We start from the raw sequence: 19,931 nt of genomic DNA, 5'->3' as shown, positions 1-19,931 counted from the left end.
TAATATTGCATTGACAAAAGTAGCTTCTATAACTCATTTGAAAGAATTTAATAATATGAAATGCTGTACTTCTTTTGTTTTCAAAGTTTCATTTGCTAGTCTGTGTATAAAGCCTGTTCTGTCATCTTGTCATGTCAAGCCTTATGGTAATTTTTCTTGCAGAGAGTTCATGCAAGAGAAGTGCCTGTCTTTTTTAGCCAAATTCCAAACCCATTATGAGACAGGGACTCCACATTAATCTTTTTTGATGAAGCTCATTTTTCTCACTGTCCCATAGCAGTTTCTGATCCTGTTCTCACTGAATTCCTGTTCACTTAATCCATCTAAACTGGAGTGAGATCAGTCCTATAAAATCACTGCTTCTGCAAAGAAGTGTACTGCGTTTATAACAGTGTATACCTTGTATCCATATGGCTTATTTTCAAATATGATGTTGAGTATAAGAGAAGCTAATGTGAAAGTTTTGCAAGGAGCATGGAGCTCTCTTCCAGAGCACTTTGGTCTTTGCATTTGGATTTGATTCTGTTCAAAGTCTTTGGCATTCAGTAAAGTGGTTTTCATCTCATTCAGCAGCCTGTGATTAGCCACTGCTACTTTACTGAAATCACTGGGAGTTCTTCCTGTAACTTTTATTTGCTTTGCATGAAGCCATTAGGACTTTTGCCTTGCTTAAATACTTCTTCTGTGGGCAAGATGATACTCAAAATATGAATTTTGTAATTTTCTCAAAAGCTGAGATGATGAATGCATATACTATTTAACAACCATTGTTTTTTAAACAGTCAGGAGCTGTACATGGAACACAATTCTTTATTCTGTTTCAGTTTGCACTTGTACAAGTAACGGACTAACATACTGTGTTATTAGTATTCATGACATTTCCTTAATGAAACTTTTCAGTGAATAACTTTATAGTCAGATTGGTAGTTAAACTTCATAAAGTTAAGTGAGTAGGATTCTCCAACAGAAGGTTTCAGGCTGCACTTTAAGAAGCATCTTGATTGTTCACATTTTTAAGGTTATTTTTGTTACATTAAATTAAAACTAACTGCCTAGACCAATTAGTTCAGGTAAGATGTTAAAGCACAGAAATTTGGCACTCTTTTCCGAGTTAAATATACAAGGCTCTTAACAAGTAGTAACACGCTTTCTAAAATTGCATTTATTTTATAATTACTAGGACATAGTTTAAGCTAAGTGTTATATTTATACACACACACGTGTGTGTGTGTAGTGCGTATATATATGGTTGTGAAAAGCTTGACAAAACATTTTTTATATCAAGATTAATTAATTAAGAGTTTGAGAATTTTATATTTTGATAATTTTACAGTTTCAGATGTGGCTGTGTAGTAAGGAAAGGTAGAATATTCTCAGTGAAAAAAAATCTGCTGACAGATAAGGTTTGGGTAAAGGATGGGTTTGAATAGTTATAATTATGGAATGGTGCTGCATAATTTAATAGGGGTGAATGCTGTAAGGTTCTATGAAATCTAAATTAGATCCTTAAGAAATCAGTTTGAAACTTTGTAGAATTTAAAATTCAATTTCTATAAAATTTCAAAATCAAATCTAACTTCTTTAGGAGTTTGACCAGTCAGGATTTATCAACCCCAAGAATTGTTGGGCCTTAAAATAGAAGCATAAGTGTAGTTCAGAAAATTACTGTAACATTGATAAGAGTGGGAAATAGACTACTCCTTTCCAAGTAAGTCCCTTTTTTCTATTTATGTGGTATGTGAATATTGATCTAATATAATACTTATTTTTAACAAGGTTTGAGAACTCAGGAAGTTGCTGTTACTTGATAAGCTGCGTGATTAGTTGGAAGCCTTGGATGGATTCACATGGGCAAATTTTGCATAGATGTCAAACATCACCCACAATGCACCAGTTTGGGGGTGTTAGTGAAAACACACTCTTTATCCAAAAATGCCAGACAGAAAGTGTGTTAATTTAATTCTACAGCTTTTACTATACTTTTATACTTTTCTGTGCTTTCTCACAGTAAGCACTAGGATTATTAATGTGGGTAAGATTTTTCAAAATGCTCTAACCTCATGTTTCTGGCTGTTGGAAGAAATGAGTCAGGAAACTGGCTGAGCTTTCCCCTTAAGTTTCTAATATTGGTATGTAGGATCTAGGGATCTATACTGGTATGTAGGTTTCCTACTAAGGAATATTTACAGTTAGAAGGCATGGTTCCAGTGTTGTCACTGTCCCAGCTGCTCAAAGAGTGCATTAGTATCCGGAGCAATAATCAGTATAACGTAGCCTCCTCCGGATATCATTCATAGGTTTCAGAAAACCTCTTGATCCATCTTTATTATATTTTTGTTTCAAAAAGGTCTTTAATTAGTTGAAGGCATGTTTCATTCACACTTTTAAAAATCAGTTTATAAATTTTATTTTTATAGATGCAATCATGCCAACATTTCATAAATGTTGATGCTACCCCAGAATGCTTAAGGCTACATTAGCACTTGCAGAAATAAAGATTCAGGATAAATTCAGCCTTGCTGAAATTTTGGTTAACCTATACCAAGACTGAATATAGTCCTCCTTTTTAAGATACAAAGTTTTCAAAAACAAGATTGTACAGCACTACTCTTGATCCTGTTCCTTGGCATTTGATAAATAGCTTAGTTTCAGAAAATTTTTAGCATCCAGCAGATGATTTATTTAAAATCTTTATGAAAATACAGTAGCAAGACTGTTCTTACACAAGTGGATGGATAAAAATTATGCTTAGTTATGGGTCACTATAAATTTTTGTGGTGAAACTGAAATGCATGAGGTGAAACTTTATTTTTATTCTCTCCATCCACATTTATAACTTACTGTTGTGAGAAAATAAGGAACCTAAATTGCAAAAATACTTTTCACACAAAGGTCACAGTCAAAACTATAAACTGTGGAAAAAAGTTTCAAGACAATCAAGTTCTCAGATTAATCCTTTCACTTTCAGCCTTTTTTCTTTCTAATCTTATCAGTGTTAGATCCTAAACGTTCAGAAACTGAAGTGGAAGCAGATTTTTCAAGTTTAATTCTCAGACTGTGCAGACTTCAGACACATAGCTAGAATATTCCTCTGCCATAAAGTCTAACGAGTGCATCAGTTAAAGCTCTTGTAAAATGTGTTTTAGCTGTCTGTGGGGGGTGGTTCTGTCCTTTACATTTTATAAGGCAATTCCTAGCTACTTAACCAAGACACATAAATGTGCTTTCTATTTAGTAGATGTTTCTGAGAATTGCCTTGCATACTGCCTGTGAACCTCTCCTGTTCGTGCTCAGAATTTGTACAGGGGACATGTATCATTACTACTTAATTATACACATAGTTACACAAAATCTAAAATTAGATTTTTTTTTTCCAGAGCAGCTTTAGGTCATATTATTGATAATGACAGACAGGTGTGTGTTTCTAACCTTATGAATTCTATATTTATTATGCATGCAAAATTAATTTGATTAATTTAAAAACAAAGATCCAGTCCTGAGAAATCCTGTGTGTCTCATATTACATATTCCCATTATGTAAAGTAGACTTACTGCAAGTGGAAATATTTGCAGCAGTGGGATCATACAGTGACTGGCCTTTGGCCTGGCATACAAGCTGGAGGAATAGGTATAGTTTTCATCTTCTGGACTGCTGCGTAGGAGCAAAGTAAAATTGGGCTGTGGTCAGACAAGATGATAAAGTTAGTAGTAAATCACCTGGGTTAGCTCAGAAATTCTGTCACAACTCCTTTAGCCTTTGCCTGATTTGTGTCATTCCTAGAAACTTCCCGTGGAAAGTTTGCGTCTGTATCCATGATGCTGCTTTTGGAATTGCTTGCCTGCTGCAGTCTTTCTTTCCCCATTTTCTCTGCTCCCCGGCAGAGCTAGCCTCTCCCTGGATGGGTCCTCACAAGGCTTCAGACTCCAAGGAGAATGAATATATTTCCACCTTCCCGTTCATTTTAGTATTCAAAACCCCTTTAGGGACATAGCAGTCTCTGCATTCCTTTGGCGCATCTGAGGACTGAAAGAGGAGGTGCAGTTTCGCCCAGTCTCCAGCACACCTCTATTTTAACAGCCGTGGCAAAGCCTCGTTTGTATAATCTAGATATTACACTGCGCTACACAAAAGAGCACAGTGATTTATACATCAACAGTCACTTTTCTTGCCATAGCATTTCATTGTTCTTTTTCCCTAAATCTGTAATTACGTGTCTTTGTCCCGCTACATGCTGCTTCACAACAAATATAATTCTCACACAGGCTTTGTGAGTGAAAATAATCCCACTCAATTAGCACAGATCATAAACTTGCATTGTGTAGGAGCAAGCAGTTGTGAATGATAGATTTGAAATTTGGGGCATCACATCAGTCTTTTTTCTAATTTAGCAAGTTGTGTTCCAGTACTAATACTTGCTGGTGGGCTTTTTTAGCTAAGCAAAAGGGTGGAGGTAATCTATGCCCAGAGCTTTGTTCTTGGTCCTTAATATCCTAATAAGCCTCCAGGAAGACTGCCTGTGAATAAGCTAGATTTACTATATGTTTTGTTTAATGTTAGTGCGTGGAGAAGGGGGTTCATTAGGAAGCTGTTGTTTCAGTCAGTTTTTCAGGCCGATTCTCCATTAAGGAAGATCTTTGGAAAAGGCTGGCAGACAGGAGAAAGGGGAAAGTAAGTCAGGCTTTTAGATCTGTGATATAAGGGACATTGTATTATTGGCTGTAGTTTTGAAGCCGTACTTCCTGGCCTGAATTGGAACAAAATATGTCTTCGGGAGAAGAACAGAAAACCAAAACCCAAACCTGTTGTGGCTCTTGTCCTTGTAAGATCAAGGCTTCTCGTTTTGTGGATGAATCAATACTATAAATAATTATTTATACTTTCCTTTCATGAAGAAGTGATAAAGTTTGCCTATTAATTAGTTATAAAAAAGATATATGATGAAGTCTAACCCAAAACATTAAAGCTCACTGCCAGTCTGTGTAAGAAGTCTTTATCTGTACTAAGGCAAAAGCACAGCCACATTTCACTTGTGACACAAGAAAAAAAGTTAAAATACTTACTGAAGGTGGAGTTTGTGAAGAGAAGAGATCATGGTGAAATGATCACACTGTCATGCCAAGAGCATTATCAGAAGTGTGCGTTCCTTGGGTCAGGGAGTTTTCCTATCTGCTGTTAGTTTGTAAGCAGAATTCCTGATGAATGATTGGTATTGCTTTGTGTTATACTATTACCAATAGCAGTAATCAGCATTTTAATATGTTGTTAAATCTTAAGGACTAAATTGTTTTCTTTCCTGCGTTTGGAGGAGGTTTGGCAGATTTTTCCTGTCATTCTCCCATGTCCAAAATTAGCACAATATGTGCAAGTATAGTAGAAATGTTACCAAAATGGAAAAACAAGATTGTAACCCCTCGTACTTTGCACTGGCTGTTATAGATAACCTACTGTGGAAGAAACCATGGTGCCTGCCAGAGACGCAAAACCTTCTAGAGTTCCCAAAACTGGGATAAAGGCTATAAAACTCAATCCATCTGTAATTTCTAAGATTTAAATAAACATCTTGTTGATATTAAATTGAGTCAGGCACAAGCTATTAAGAACTGGTTTGCTCACTCTGTCATTTTGGTTTGGAAACTGCTTGTTTGTTCTTTTCTGCCCATTCCAATTGCTACTTTTCTGAGTGATTTTTATCAACTGTCTCACATTTTCCCTTTCTCTTTTTTTTTTTTTCTTTCTTTCTTTCTTTTAGATTCCTTCCTGGACAAGGATTGGTACTATATCCACAGATAGGAGACAAACTGGATATTATATGCCCAAAGGTGGACTCTAAAACTGTTGGCCAGTATGAGTATTATAAGGTCTACATGGTTGATAAAGACCAAGCAGATAGCTGTGCTATTAAAAAGGACAATACACCTCTACTCAACTGTGCCAAGCCAGATCAAGATGTTAAGTTTACCATCAAGTTTCAAGAGTTCAGCCCTAATCTCTGGGGCCTGGAATTTCAGAAGAACAGAGATTATTACGTCATATGTAAGTTCAAAATAACAGTTGTTCATTCTTTACTATATATGTACATTATAAGCAAACTAAGGAGAATTTGAATGGGTTTGTATTTTTTTCTCTGAAAATATTTTCTTGACAACTTGTTTTAAACATATTTCCATACGGCCTCTGTCTCTTTTTTCTGTGGACTGTGTAAATCGAATTAGACTGTACTTTTATGCCTGTAAGGGGCTTCTTCTTTTGTGCAAAATTAGTAGTATTTTGTGTCTTATATTTATATTGAAAGGTTGTGTGCAGCTAAGTTATGATGTGTTTCCTGCCCACAGCTCCACAGTAGTGCCACACTATTGGCCTCGCCCCAGGATGCCTTTACCCTGGGAGTAGGATGGCCACGCGGCTCTGAGCTGAGATGTATGAGATGGTTTGCTGAGAGTGATGCTGGGATTCTTGCAGGAAACACCCTTTTGCCACTCTGGTTGCCCACTTTGTCAGTGTAATTTCACCACAACAGATACTGGTGGACTTTGGTTAAGCATGCATAGCTGCATACATACTTACTGTGTCCATACCATAGCTAGGAGTGTTCTTGGGTTGAAACCTAGATCTAGCATGATCTTGAGTTTCGTCCTTTTTCATGGTCTTGAACTTGTCCAAAGAGTGTGTATGACATGGGAATGTGTCCAGCAATTTAGACTGTGTGAGTTTTAGTCTGATCAGGGTCTAATGCTTCAAAGATAATCTAGAGGTACACACTGAGTTCAGGGGTTCAACTTACTAATGGTGTGTAAAGTTAATGACGTATATCAGGAGTTAGTGTAAGCTGAGACTTCAGCAGTACAATGATTTACATTAGTTTTGATTTTGTCACTGTAATACTATGGCCTGAGGATCTCATTCAGCCCCTGGGGACATTTGAGGTCTTGGAGCTTTGAGCAAGGATCACCAGTTAGTAGGAGCTGGGTGATTTCTATGCATTGGGTTTTCTGCAATTACAAGGAAGTTAGATATTGGCCCATCTTATTTCTCCCATCTCCTTGAAAACTGGATTATCAAAAAGCGCTGATAACTATTTCGTGTAATGTCTGCTATTCTAAGTATTTCTTAATTAAAATACTGTTAATTTTACAAGTGCTTAAAGCATGTATGTTTAAAATGTAAATTAAAATATGTTTGATATGGAATTAATAATCACTTCCTAGTTATATCCATATTGGTACACACTGTATTGTTATGTATAAAGTAGGTTGTATATCACAGAAAGTAAGAAACAATTTACTGTAATAAATATATATATAGAAATGGCATAATTAACTAATTAACAAATGTGGGAGATATAAAACACCATTTATTGTTTTTTAGGCTTTGACAAAAAGATCTCTTAACGTGGATGATTTTTTTGTTTAGTCAGTGGGTATATAAAAACCTGATTCCACTTAGGCAACATTTCACTTCAGCAAAGTTCCCACCAAATTCCAGTGAGATTTCCCTGGATAAAAACTGCAAGATTAGATTTTGAGAGACAGTTGTCTATAATTCCAATGAAAATGTGTAACATAAAAATGTCCATGCTAAAATAGTTGGTTTTAATGATGAAATATGTTCATTATTTAATGCTGCATTTAAAAAAATCTGCAGCAGACCAGCTATAATGGAATAAATGGCACTGTTATAATTATTCCTTGAAAATTATGGGCACAAATGGAACTTTCTGATAGACTGTCAGTTCTGTCATATCTATGTCATGGATTTACCCAGAGAATTATGAAGTATGGCTCATTTTCATTAGTTTTGTATAATTATTTCATTACAGCAATAAGACATAATAGACATTGCATTTCCTGGAATATTACAGGATAGTTTGGTTGATAGAACTTGCTCAGCTTTCAGCTTAATGCCTCAGAAATCACACTAGCCTTGCAATAATACTGGAGTGCCATAGGATATTACTTTCCCGGCTTCTGGCATAAACATTTGGCTAAGTTATCACTATATTGGTAGTATACTAACCCAGCTGGGTTAGTATACCCCAGGAGGGGTACCTGTACATTTTAGTAGGTTTGAAAAAAAACCTCAGAATCTAGACATCCTGAAGCCAAAACTCTTGCTGTTCTGTCATCCAGGGAGAAAACAATGAACTCAGTGATGTCAGTCTTAGAAATACTAAGTGGGTAAAAAATTAGATCAAGGCTCACCTAGGACAAACCAGTTTAGAGATACACTCTAACTAGGTAGGATTTCAACAGTTCTTGTTCAAAAGCTTATGATCTGACACAGCCTTGCAAGAAATAAGTTCTGGTAGTCAGGACATTTACTGTCAATTTTATAAATAATGTAATACATCTTAATCTTGTGAGGACATAAACTTAGTCTTAATCAGGACATAAACTATTTGTATATATCCCTATTCCCAGGCCTATAATTTAACAGGTGTGCTCAAGCCCAAAAGAGGAATGTACTGGGTCTCCTACTGACTCAGATACACATACATTGGTACTCTTTTCATTCTTTCTTTTCTGGTTTTGGGGGGATTTTTGAGTTTGTCTTTTTTTTTTTTTTTTTTGCATTGGAGTGAAGGTGACAATGCATTTTATATGCAAGCTTCTGATTTTGAGGTATTTTAGAATCTTGCATTACCTCGACTAGACAGCATTGAATGAATCTGAGATGAGAGTTTACTGAGCCCTGTATTTTTACAGGATTCATTGTGGTTGGGTCTACAGCATGAATCTCATACTGTTCGTATTGACAGGCTGTTGTTAGCCCTTAACGTGTTTTGTGGATTATCACATGCCTTTATCATCTGGCCATTATTTGAAAATGCAGTATATTTTACTAATAGGTGATTTGTGGAGCTGTATTAAACAGTAAAATCTCAAATCAGATTAGTCATTCTGGGAGCCTTTGTGTAGCAACTTAAAGGAGTTATAACACAGGATAAAGAAGGTTACTGAACCCTGTGGACTTTCAGGGAAATGTGATTATACATTAATTCTTCAGGCCATAATTTTATATCACCCAGATATATTAACCCACATATATCAAAAAGATCTTTTCTACTCATTACTTCCCTTGGTCTAAGCATATAAACACAAAGATGTAACTTTTCTTGTTCAACAATTAGATTGTAGAAGTATCTTTGCAATTTTAAAAAGTAAAAATGTAAGAGAGAAGTTTCTGAACTGTTTTTCACATTTAATGGTACTTTAATCCAAAAACAATCCATTTTCTGCAACAGCAGCAGAGCAAAATGTTCCTCGGTGTAAGAGTATCAGGATTCAAAGAGTTAATGCTGCTAACAGCAGTATTTGGAAAGATGATACTGCATGGTATTGTGAAAGTGAATAAATGATGTAACAGAATGTCCTTGCTTTTCTCTTCTTTGCCATCATCAATTTTTGGTTCCTTGGAAATTAATACATTCATTTTCCTATAGTTACCTGCTTTCTTTCCAGCAGAACTGGGGAAGGTCAAATGTACTTGAAATCTGAGACATATTAACATTAGATTATCCTAAAATATGCAGCCATTTAGCTAACATATCATAAGTCTCTAAAGAAATCCTTAATCAGATGCATGAAGATACATCATGCCCAACAACATAAATATCTGTGCGAAGGACAAAGTTAAGCAGAAGGGTGTGCAAATCTGAAACTGTGGTTTGCATTAAAAAGTCCTTTTATGTCTTTGCCTCACTCTGGGCATGAAGTAAAATTTTCTGTTGTTGTGCACTGCTCAGAATGAATGGGGATCTCCGTGATACTAGGGGATCTGCAAGTACTTGGGTAATCATCTAGTTGTTTTAGTACCTCCCTCAGATTCAGTGTTTCCTGTATGGAGGGGAGATCACGGAATCACACAGAATCACAGAATGGTTGAGGTTGGAAGGGACCTCTGGAGATCATCTAAGTCCAACCCCCCTGCTCAAGCAGGGTCACCTAGAGCACGCTGCACAGGATCGTGTCCAGGCGGGTTTTTGAATATCTCCAGAGAAGGAGACTCCACAACCTCTCTGGGCAACCTGTGCCAGTGCTCTGTCACCCCCACAGTGAAGAAGCCTTTTCTCATGTTCAGATGGAACTTGCTGTGCTTCAATTTGTGCCCGTTGCCTCTTGTCCTGTCACTGGGCACCACTGAAGAGAGTCTGGCCCCGTCCTTTTGACACCCTCCCTTTAGATATTTGTATACATTGATAAGATCCCCTTTCAGTCTTCTCCAGGCTGAACAGGCCCAGCTCTCTCAGCCTTGCCTCATAAGAGAGATGCTCCAGTCCCCTAATCATCTTTGTGGCCCTTCGCTGGACTTGCTCCAGTAGTGCCACATCCCTCTTGTACTGGGGAGCCCAGAACTGGGCACAGGACTCCAGATGTGGCCTCACCAGGGCTGAGGAGAGGGGGAGGATCACCTCCCTCCACCTGCTGGCAACACTCTTCCTGATGCAGCCCAGGATACCACTGGCCTTCTTGGCCACAAGGCCACATTGCTGCCTCATGCTTAACTTGGTGTCCACCAGCACTCCCAGGTCCTTCCCCGCAGAGCTGCTTTCCAGCAGCTCAGCCCCCAACCTGTACTGGTGCATGGGGTTATTCCTCCCCAGGTGCAGGACCCTGCACTTGCCTTTGTTGAACTTCATGAGGTTCCTCTCCGCCCACCTCTCCAGCCCATCCAGGTCTCTCTGAATGGCAGCACAGCCCTCTGGTGTATCAGCCACTCCTCCCAGTTTGGTATCATCAGCAAACTTGCTGAGGGTGCACTCTGTCCTTTCATCCAGGTCATTGATGAAGAAGCTGAACAAGACTGGACCCAGTACTGACCCCTGGGGGACACCGCTAGCTACAGGCCACCAGCTAGACTGCGCTGTTGATCACAACTCTCTGAGCTCTGCCATTCAGCCAGTTCTCAATCCACCTCACTGTCTACTCATCTAGACCACACTTCCTGAGCTTACCTATGAGGATGTTATGGGAGACGGTGTCGAAAGCCTTGCTGACGTCAAGGTAGACAACATCCACTGCTCTCCCCTCATCTACCCAGCCAGTCATTCCATCATAGAAGGCTATCGGATTGGTTAAGCATGATTTCCCCTTGGGGAAGACATGCTGACTACTCCTGATCACCTTCTTTTCCTCCACATGCTTGGAGATGGCCTCCAGGATGAGCTGTTCCATCACATTTCCAGGGATGCAGGTGAGGCTGCCTGGCCTGTAGTTCCCTGGGTCCTCCTTCTTGCCCTTTTTGAAGACTGGGGTGACACTGGCTTTCTTCCAGTCTTCAGGCACCTCTTCTGTTCTCCATGACCTTTCAAAGATGATGGAGAGTGGCCTCACAATAACATCCACCAGCTCCTTCAATACTTCTGGGTGCATCCCATCAGGGCCCATGGATTTGTGGGTGTCAAGTTTGCCTAAATGATCTGAAACCTGATCCTCCTTGATCAAGGGCAATTCTTCCTTTCTCCAGACTTTCTCTCTGGTCTCCAGGATCTGGGATTCCTGAGGGCTGGCCTGAGCAGTAAAGACTGAAGCAAAGAAGGCATTCAGTAACTCTGCCTTCTCTGCATCCTTCGTCACCAGGGCACCCACCCCATTCAGCAAAGGGCCCACATTTTCCCTAGTCTTCCTTTTGCTTCTGATGTATTTGAAGAAGCCCTTCTTGTTGTCCTTGACATCCCTTGCCAGATTTAATTCCAAATGGGCCTTAGCCTTCCTCGTCGCATCCCTGCATACTCTGACAACGTTCCTATATTCCTCCCAAGTGGCCTGTCCCCCTTTCCACTTTCTGTATACTTCCTTCTTCTGGTTGAGTTTTGCCAGGAGCTCCTTGCTCATCCATGCAGGTCTCCTGCCCCCTTTGCTTGACTTCTTACTCATAGGGATGTGTTAGTGTAGAACAAGCATATATAAAAGATATTTATTTTTTGGTGAGGGGAAGTTATTCTGAGTTCAAGGACTTCTGTTCATTTTAATAGGATTTATCAAAATGGCTTTTTCTCTCTCTCTGAACCCCTCTCAGCAACCTTGGCCCTTAGTTACAGACTGCAGAGAGCCCTGCAGTGCCCTGAGTTTTCACTGAGGGGCCGTAATGGGGAAGTCTGCAGGAAGCTACACACAGAGGGAAAAGAGCAGTGCTGCTTGCACCCAAGCCACCAGCACACTCGTGAGATAGTCTGGCCAAGCAAGCACATGCTCTGTTCATTTCATCTCTTCTTTTGTATAAAATAAAATGAGGATTATGGGCCAGTGTCTTCATGAATGTTAAAAAAAAAATGAGTCATTTACAATGAAGTCTTTACCTGTTTGAAATTTAAAAAATTACTGGAAAATGCTTGAGACTTGGGGAGTGGCTACAGAATGGCCCTAGAAAAGGTTCCTCTAAAACCCTTGCTCTGCCTGTGACCTCCTTAACTAGGCTTACCACGCTAATGATGCTCATTGGCTTTGATGTTGGCAAAATGGAATATGCAACTTTCCTTAAATGTTTTTTGTCAACTTTTTTCAAGTGACCCACTTACATAATTGGCCTCTGGCTTAAATTAAAAAATATATATACACTTAATCGCTGGCTTTATACTGTGCTACTTTTCAGAGGAATACTTTAATAGTATGGTAGCTTTTAAAATCTAAACAGCCATTCTGAAATTTTAGCATTAGCTGGGTTTAAAAAAATCATAAGACTTTTATGTTTTCACTTCGTCTTTCTGTTGCAATTAAACTGTTGGAGGAAGAATGCATTAAAGGACAATGTAGACTGTGTCCTGAAGTATGGCTCAGGTGGGAAGAATAAATCTCAGTGTAGCCAAGTAGATTTACATTCAAATGTTATTTTAGTATTCTGACAAAATGGTTTAAATGGTAGCTAATCTGGTTGGCTGAATGTTCTGACACCTCTATGACACAGGTCTCAACCTGCAGTCCCTGTAACCTCCCAACCCCCTAGCAAGAACTACCCAAAAGAAAAACAGTAGATTTTCCTTTATTTTGGGGTTAATTCTAAACTAGCCAAAAGCAGGACAAAAACCATATCAGAATTTCAAATCCTTTTCTTTTGCAACAAAGACATTATTTGTGCTTTTTTAAAAGACTCTGTGGTTCAGCAATTTAATGTTATTTGTTTTTTTTGTTGTTGTTAGGGAAAGCCTATGTGATAAAAGCCACCCTGATTTGGCTGTACATAGATCACATTTTTTCTTTCCTTTCTCCTCCTCCTTCTTCCTCAGAAAATAAGATAAATTATTTCTTCCTCATGTAAAATGATATCCAGAGGTCAGTCTTTGACTTTTCTGAGAGTCTTTTAAGGGATATATCAGCAATACCACTTAGCTCTTGTTGAATTAAATATAAATAGAACTCATACAAATAATATTATTGGAGAAAAAAATCAGTGTCTGTGCAGCTTCAGATTTCTAACAGAGTCCAAGACCTGCAGGATTAATGGAGTCATGTTCCTTTGGGGTTTTGTCCCAGACCACACAGGTCTTGTAAGAGAATAAGGCTATTTTAGATTGATGGTCTTTGTTCATATTCAGTGCCATTACCTAGGCAATACTGACAGTTTATCTCCTTTAAAGTAGACAGCGATAGTTCAGCAGGAAATCTGTTATTATTGCTCTATTCCCAAAGGAAGGAAATGAAAAGACAAGAATGCTTAGTTTTGTTAATTGGATGGCATCTTGTGTAAAAATAAATTTACTCCCCCCCCCCCCAAAAAAAAAAGTATTCAAAATAGATATTTAATCAGGTAAAAATGAAGAATAATTATTCAGAGTAGAAGAAGGAATTATTCAGGAAATGCTCAGGAATTAAACAGATTTTAAAATTTCACAGGAAGCAGTTTAATATTTTTAGTTACTATTTATTTTTCTCATTTTTAGTTCAATAATACATAATTTATAAATACTGGAGATACAGTACATTCACAAAGAAAAACACAATATTCTCTGTTAGAAACCTTATGTATTTAGTATATGTGTCAACAAAGAAAGACACTTGAAGTACTTTGCAAAAACAACTTCAGCCCTGATCTTCTACAAGTTGTATTTATTCTTAGATTTGCATATACACCTTTGATAGGACTACATGCGGAAGAGGATGGGGTTGAGTGTGTATTTTATATGGCTCATATGCAGGATATGAGTAACTTAAAATTAAGGTGACATACTGAGGAGCAATGCTATGCTATGAAGTATCTGTCTAAATTAAAACCTAGTAACGCAGTAGCATACAGAAACACATTTAAATTATATTTGTATATAAGTTTGGTGATGAGTATTGTCTGTCAAAGTGGGCTGATCAGTCTATTTTATGCAGTTGCTTGTATTATATCTGTTATTTATTAAAGTATTTTAATTCCTCAAATAGGAACCCAAGAACTGCATGAGCATTTGTAAAGGCTTTAATGAAATTGATTTTAAATACTGGAAATTGTTTTCCTAATTAAAGTTTTTTATAGTCGAATTGGAGAAGAATTTTCTGACACTGTAGTTGCCCTATATGAGAGGAGAGTGTACTTTTGTCTGAGAAATTCATTAGCTAGAACAGGGTTGAAATGGCTAAAAAAGGGTTAAATGTCAGTTTGGATTTTCTTTCCTTGTTCTAGTCAACGCTGGAAATTTTAGAGGAAGAATATTTCAGGATTTATTTCTGATAAATCAGACTATAGAACTCAACCCTAATGAGAAATCTCCAGGGTACCCAGTTCAGTCCCAAAGAAATCATGCAAATATTTTTTTGAGAAAAAGCAGGATTAGTTTCAGTAGTTCTTGGAGAAGATTCCTGTTACATTGATAAGGCTGTTTTTAAAAAAACATATTCAGAACTTTAATTGTTAACATGATTTATCTGTTTCCTGTTCAGTAGATGAAGACAGCAAAAATGACTAAACTGCAGCAGAAGACTTGTCCTTATGTGCTTGCAGTATTCTAAATTGCTGTGAGAGAAACAGAGCTCTGAATCCAAATCCTGCCAAGGAAACTGAGAAGGAATTGATTTTCAAGTGTTGTACATTAGCACATAAATGCATTAGACCACAACAGTGCAAGTGATCACAGAATCACAGAATGGTTGAGTCTGGAAGGCACCTCTGCAGATCATCTAGTCCAACCCCCCTGCCCAGAGCAAGGTCAGCTAGGTTGCTCAGGACCTTGTCCAGTCAGGTATTGTGTGTCTCCAAGGATGGAGACTCCACAACCTCTCTGGGCAACCTGTTCCAGTTTTTTATCACCCTCACAGTAAGAAAGTTTTTTCATATGTTTAAGTAGAGATTCTTGTATTTCAGTTTTTGCCCATTGCCTCTTGTCCTGTCACTGGGCACAACTGAGAAGAGTCTGCCCCCACCTTGTTTATCTCCCCATCAGATATTTATACATATTGATAAGATCCCCCTGAGTCTTCTCTTCTCCAGGCTGAGCAGTCTGAGCTCCCTCACCCTCTCCTCACATGAGAGATGATCCAGTCCCTTCATCATTTTCATGGCCATTTGCTGGACTCTCTCCAGAATGTCAATGTCTCTCTCATAATGGGCATCCCAGACCTGGACCTGGCACTCCATATGTGGCTTCCCCAGTGGTGAAGCTCAGAAAGTGTCTAGATGAGTAGATGAGTCTAGATGAGTAGACAGTGAGGTGGATTAAGAACTGGCTGAATGGCAGAGCTCAGAGAGTTGTGATCAGCGGTGCAGAGTCTAGTTGGAGGCCTGTAGCTAGCGGTGTCCCCCAGGGGTCAGTACTGGGTCCAGTCTTGTTCAGCTTCTTCATCAATGACCTGGATGAAAGGACAGAGTGCACCCTCAGCAAGTTTGCTGATGATACCAAACTGGGAGGAGTGGCCGATACACCAGAGGGCTGTGCTGCCATTCAGAGAGACCTGGATGGGCTGGAGAGGTGGGCGGAGAGGAACCTCATGAAGTTCAACAAAGGCAAGTGCAGGGTCCTGCACCTGGGGAGGAATAACCCCATGCACCAGTACAGGTTGGGGGCTGAGCTGCTGGAAAGCAGCTCTGCGGGGAAGGACCTGGGAGTGCTGGTGGACACCAAGTTAAGCATGAGGCAGCAATGTGGCCTTGTGGCCAAGAAGGCCAGTGGTATCCTGGGCTGCATCAGGAAGAGTGTTGCCAGCAGGTGGAGGGAGGTGATCCTCCCCCTCTCCTCAGCCCTGGTGAGGCCACATCTGGAGTCCTGTGCCCAGTTCTGGGCTCCCCAGTACAAGAGGGATGTGGCACTACTGGAGCAAGTCCAGCGAAGGGCCACAAAGATGATTAGGGGACTGGAGCATCTCTCTTATGAGGCAAGGCTGAGAGAGCTGGGCCTGTTCAGCCTGGAGAAGACTGAAAGGGGATCTTATCAATGTATACAAATATCTAAAGGGAGGGTGTCAAAAGGATGGGGCCAGACTCTCTTCAGTGGTGCCCAGTGACAGGACAAGAGGCAACGGGCACAAATTGAAGCACAGCAAGTTCCATCTGAACATGAGAAAAGGCTTCTTCACTGTGGGGGTGACAGAGCACTGGCACAGGTTGCCCAGAGAGGTTGTGGAGTCTCCTTCTCTGGAGATATTCAAAACCCGCCTGGACACGATCCTGTGCAGCGTGCTCTAGGTGACCCTGCTTGAGCAGGGGGGTTGGACTTAGATGATCTCCAGAGGTCCCTTCCAACCTCAACCATTCTGTGATTCTGTGTGATTCTGTGAATAGAGGGGAAGGACCACCTCCCTTGACCTGCTGGTGAAGCTTTTCTTAAGGCAGCCCACGAGGCTGTTGATCTTCTTTGCCGCAAGGGCACATTGCTGCCTTATGTCCAACTTGTTGTCCACCAGGACCCCCAGATCTTTTCCTGCAAAGCTGCCGTCCATCCAGCTGGCCCCCTGCCTGTACTGGAACTTGATGATTCCACCTGCCTTCCAGAGTCTGCCATAGCAGATTTAGTAGCAGAATCAGACATTTGTTAAATAATTTGTGTTGCAAAATAAAAAATAATAAAGAACTTAATAATGTTATACTATCAAATACTAGTGATATTGAAACTGTATAAACATCATTATTAAAAGTAGCTGCTTTCCTGTCTAGTTTTGACTTTTGAAAATTCTGAATTCTGGAGGATTTACATATTCATTCTATTTGAGTTTCTTAAAATGAACCATGATATACTGATGTGATAGTTTCTAAAGAAGCTAAACCTCTTAATTTTGTATGGAAAGTATCAACTAAAGATCCTGTGGCACCTTGCAAATTCAGGTCCCTGAATTTTGCTTCAGGTTGCTTTTATTTCAGCAATGTTCTCTCATTAAGCTTTATTCTGCAGGTATTTTAAAGTTCTAAATACAAACATAAGCATACAGCAATCAAAACAGTACTTAACTTCTGATCATCTTTGCCAAGTGCACAGTCATCCAATAGTATCATAATTGATCTAAGTACTAAGGTGCGAAACTCTGTGTTGCTGAAGGATTAGATGATGTAAATAGCTTTTTGTGTTTTGCAATAAAAGCACACTTTTGTTGTGCTTGATGCAGAAGCAGATGAAGGTATTCTTTTATTGAAGTAAACAGGTGGAAAATTGCTCTAGATTGTTATAGTGCAGAGCATCTGCCCTGAAAGGAATGAGGTTCATCTACAGGGCAAGCTCTAACTGTGGCGCTCCGTTGGGGTTACTCTTGGACTATGTGGTCAAAGCAAATAACGTCATGTCCATCTAAACTGTTATAACCGTGAGTGGCACATTTTCTCATCTATAGTGTTATATTCTAAACTGTCACTAGGCATTAACTCAGTCACTGGTGAAGTCCTACCACCTAGAGATGAACTCTGCCTCAAAATGATGTTTTCCACTTCAGTGCTACTTGTATAGCAATTACTGGGTCATTAATATCATTGCATGCAATTAGTGACAGTAGAACGAGCAAGGGGTTTGTTATTTATTTAATATGAACTTTTGCTATAACCCTTTCTTATCCAAGTGCTGCATACAGAAACCAGAGAGATTTTTAAGGTAGATGAACATCCTTGAAGGGCTATGTTGAGTTTGTATGATATAGAAGATATGTCCTCATTTAATGTTAAAGCTGCAGCTTTTGTTTCCAGCAAGCCTGCTCGTCATTAGCAACAATCAGTGTAACTTGAATGCTAACTAATTCTATTAGTTCTGTTCAGCTGAACTGTTAAGCAGAGCTTGCTGTGGTAGTGGGGAGAGATTTCTTTCCATCCATGAGAGGCTTTTGCCAGTAGTGTGCTGAGAGAAGGGCTAAACTGTGTAAATATCTGTTTATGGTTGATGAAGTTAACTAGCTAGTAATCTGTTTTAAATGCATACATTCTGATATACATTGAGTACATCATAATTAGTGGGCTTACATCTGCCACAGTTACTTCAGCACTCACAAATATATAATTTGTTTATGTAAAATAGAAGCAACCATGTGTGCAGTAGATCATTATCTGACATTTCTCGGAGTATGAGAAATATTTAACTGACATACTTTTATAAATGCTTAACTAAAACGGAAGACTTAAAGTGTCATTTGTAGCAATACAATATTGAGATGTTTTTATTTTTTGTTTTTCCAATCAACTCTAAATCTTTCCAAAATAATTTTTGAAAAGGGATATTTGACAGCAGTGAAGGAGGATTTTGTTGTGAGTGGGTGGATGCTGTGGCCTTCCATAACGAATAATAATGCAGCAAGTAATTTACTGTTTAGCACACTTCAGCTGTGCTATCCCTTAAACTAGAGATAAAAATGGTGCTGCTTTCTTTTTACAGTGAGAGGCGGCAGCAGCCAGTTGAATTTGGCAGCTTTTTGGATACTTTCTGACTCTCTGATGCTCACTGTCTTTTTTTCCCTTTATGGAAAGGGAAAGCCTTTGTTTAAAAAATGGGGAGGGGGCTTTTCTTTTTTACCTCCTATATTCTTGTTGTATGGTGCTACATCCCTCTGGAATTAGTAGAATCATTCTGAATGTAGGAAAGGGGGGAAAATTTACGAGAACTCTCTCCCTATTTTCTGCATCATACTTGGGTGATCCTCCTCAGTCGGATGATAGGAGATGTGGAAAGCAGATTATGGATTTTCAAAGGTGTGCCTGGAATTAAACAGTTGGTATATATGAGGTATATACAAAGGTATATTCCAGTACAGAACTGGTTGGCTCCGTCTTGTGGGTGTTCTCCACACTGCACCCCAATAAAAACATTAAACAGCAGTAATATCTGTCCCTCTCTTGACATTTGAAAATAAGTGGGGAATTTTATAGAGAATTTTGTAAAGAACACTGTATCATCAGTCCCATCTCTAAGTACAAGTCACATCATTAGCATTTGGAAAAGATACAGATTAGAGTAATGGTTAGAAAAGTGAATCACAAAATTTCACTGCAGAGCCTTTGATTTCTTATAGATAAGAAGAGTCCTGGTTTTTATTTTACTTTGTTTTGTTCTGGTTTTAGCCTGGTTGAGCTGCTCGTGTATTGCTGCTTACTTCCTCTGCAGAAAATAATTTGTGGGTCCCGTTCATCTGAGTCTTACAACATAGAACATTAATTAAAAAAAAGATAAGGATGAGAAGTGTAAAAGAAGAAAGTTGAATTCTTCTTGTCCTTCCCTTCACATTGAACTTTTGCTTTGTTTATAATTAATCAGAGGAGAAAAGGGCTGGCTTCAGGAGTATTTAGAAACACTCTAGAAGCTTTAGTTTAAGAAAAATTCTATATTAATATGAAGAAATGTGTGGATGAAGATTCAGAGAACGATGAGTTTTGGAATGTTGTTTAGGTTGAGTAGCTCCTCACAAAATCCTGCTGCCACCTCAACTTAGCAAGTAGGGCAAATAAAAAAAAAATAGACATGTTAGAAAAACGCAAAATGATTAGTAAACTACTTTTTTATTCATACATATTTCACAATTGTCTCAGTGTCCTGCATTATAGATATTTTATTTAT

The 19,931-nt window shown here is 38.9% G+C and overlaps 1 protein-coding gene across 1 annotated transcript in view; it reads left to right on the top strand.

The window, feature by feature from the left end:
• The window catches only part of EFNB2 (ephrin B2), a 48,860-nt gene that overhangs the window by 16,636 nt on the left and 12,293 nt on the right, over positions 1-19,931 (top strand). Inside the window, exon 2 of the mRNA XM_013954165.2 lies at positions 5,751-6,034. Coding sequence (XP_013809619.1) covers positions 5,751-6,034 — 284 coding nt within the window. The remainder of the gene's footprint in view (positions 1-5,750; positions 6,035-19,931) is intronic.

The sequence above is a fragment of the Apteryx mantelli genome, chromosome 1, assembly GCF_036417845.1.
Source record: "Apteryx mantelli isolate bAptMan1 chromosome 1, bAptMan1.hap1, whole genome shotgun sequence".
Taxonomy (NCBI): domain Eukaryota; kingdom Metazoa; phylum Chordata; class Aves; order Apterygiformes; family Apterygidae; genus Apteryx; species Apteryx mantelli.
This window is presented reverse-complemented; position numbering and strand designations above follow the sequence as displayed.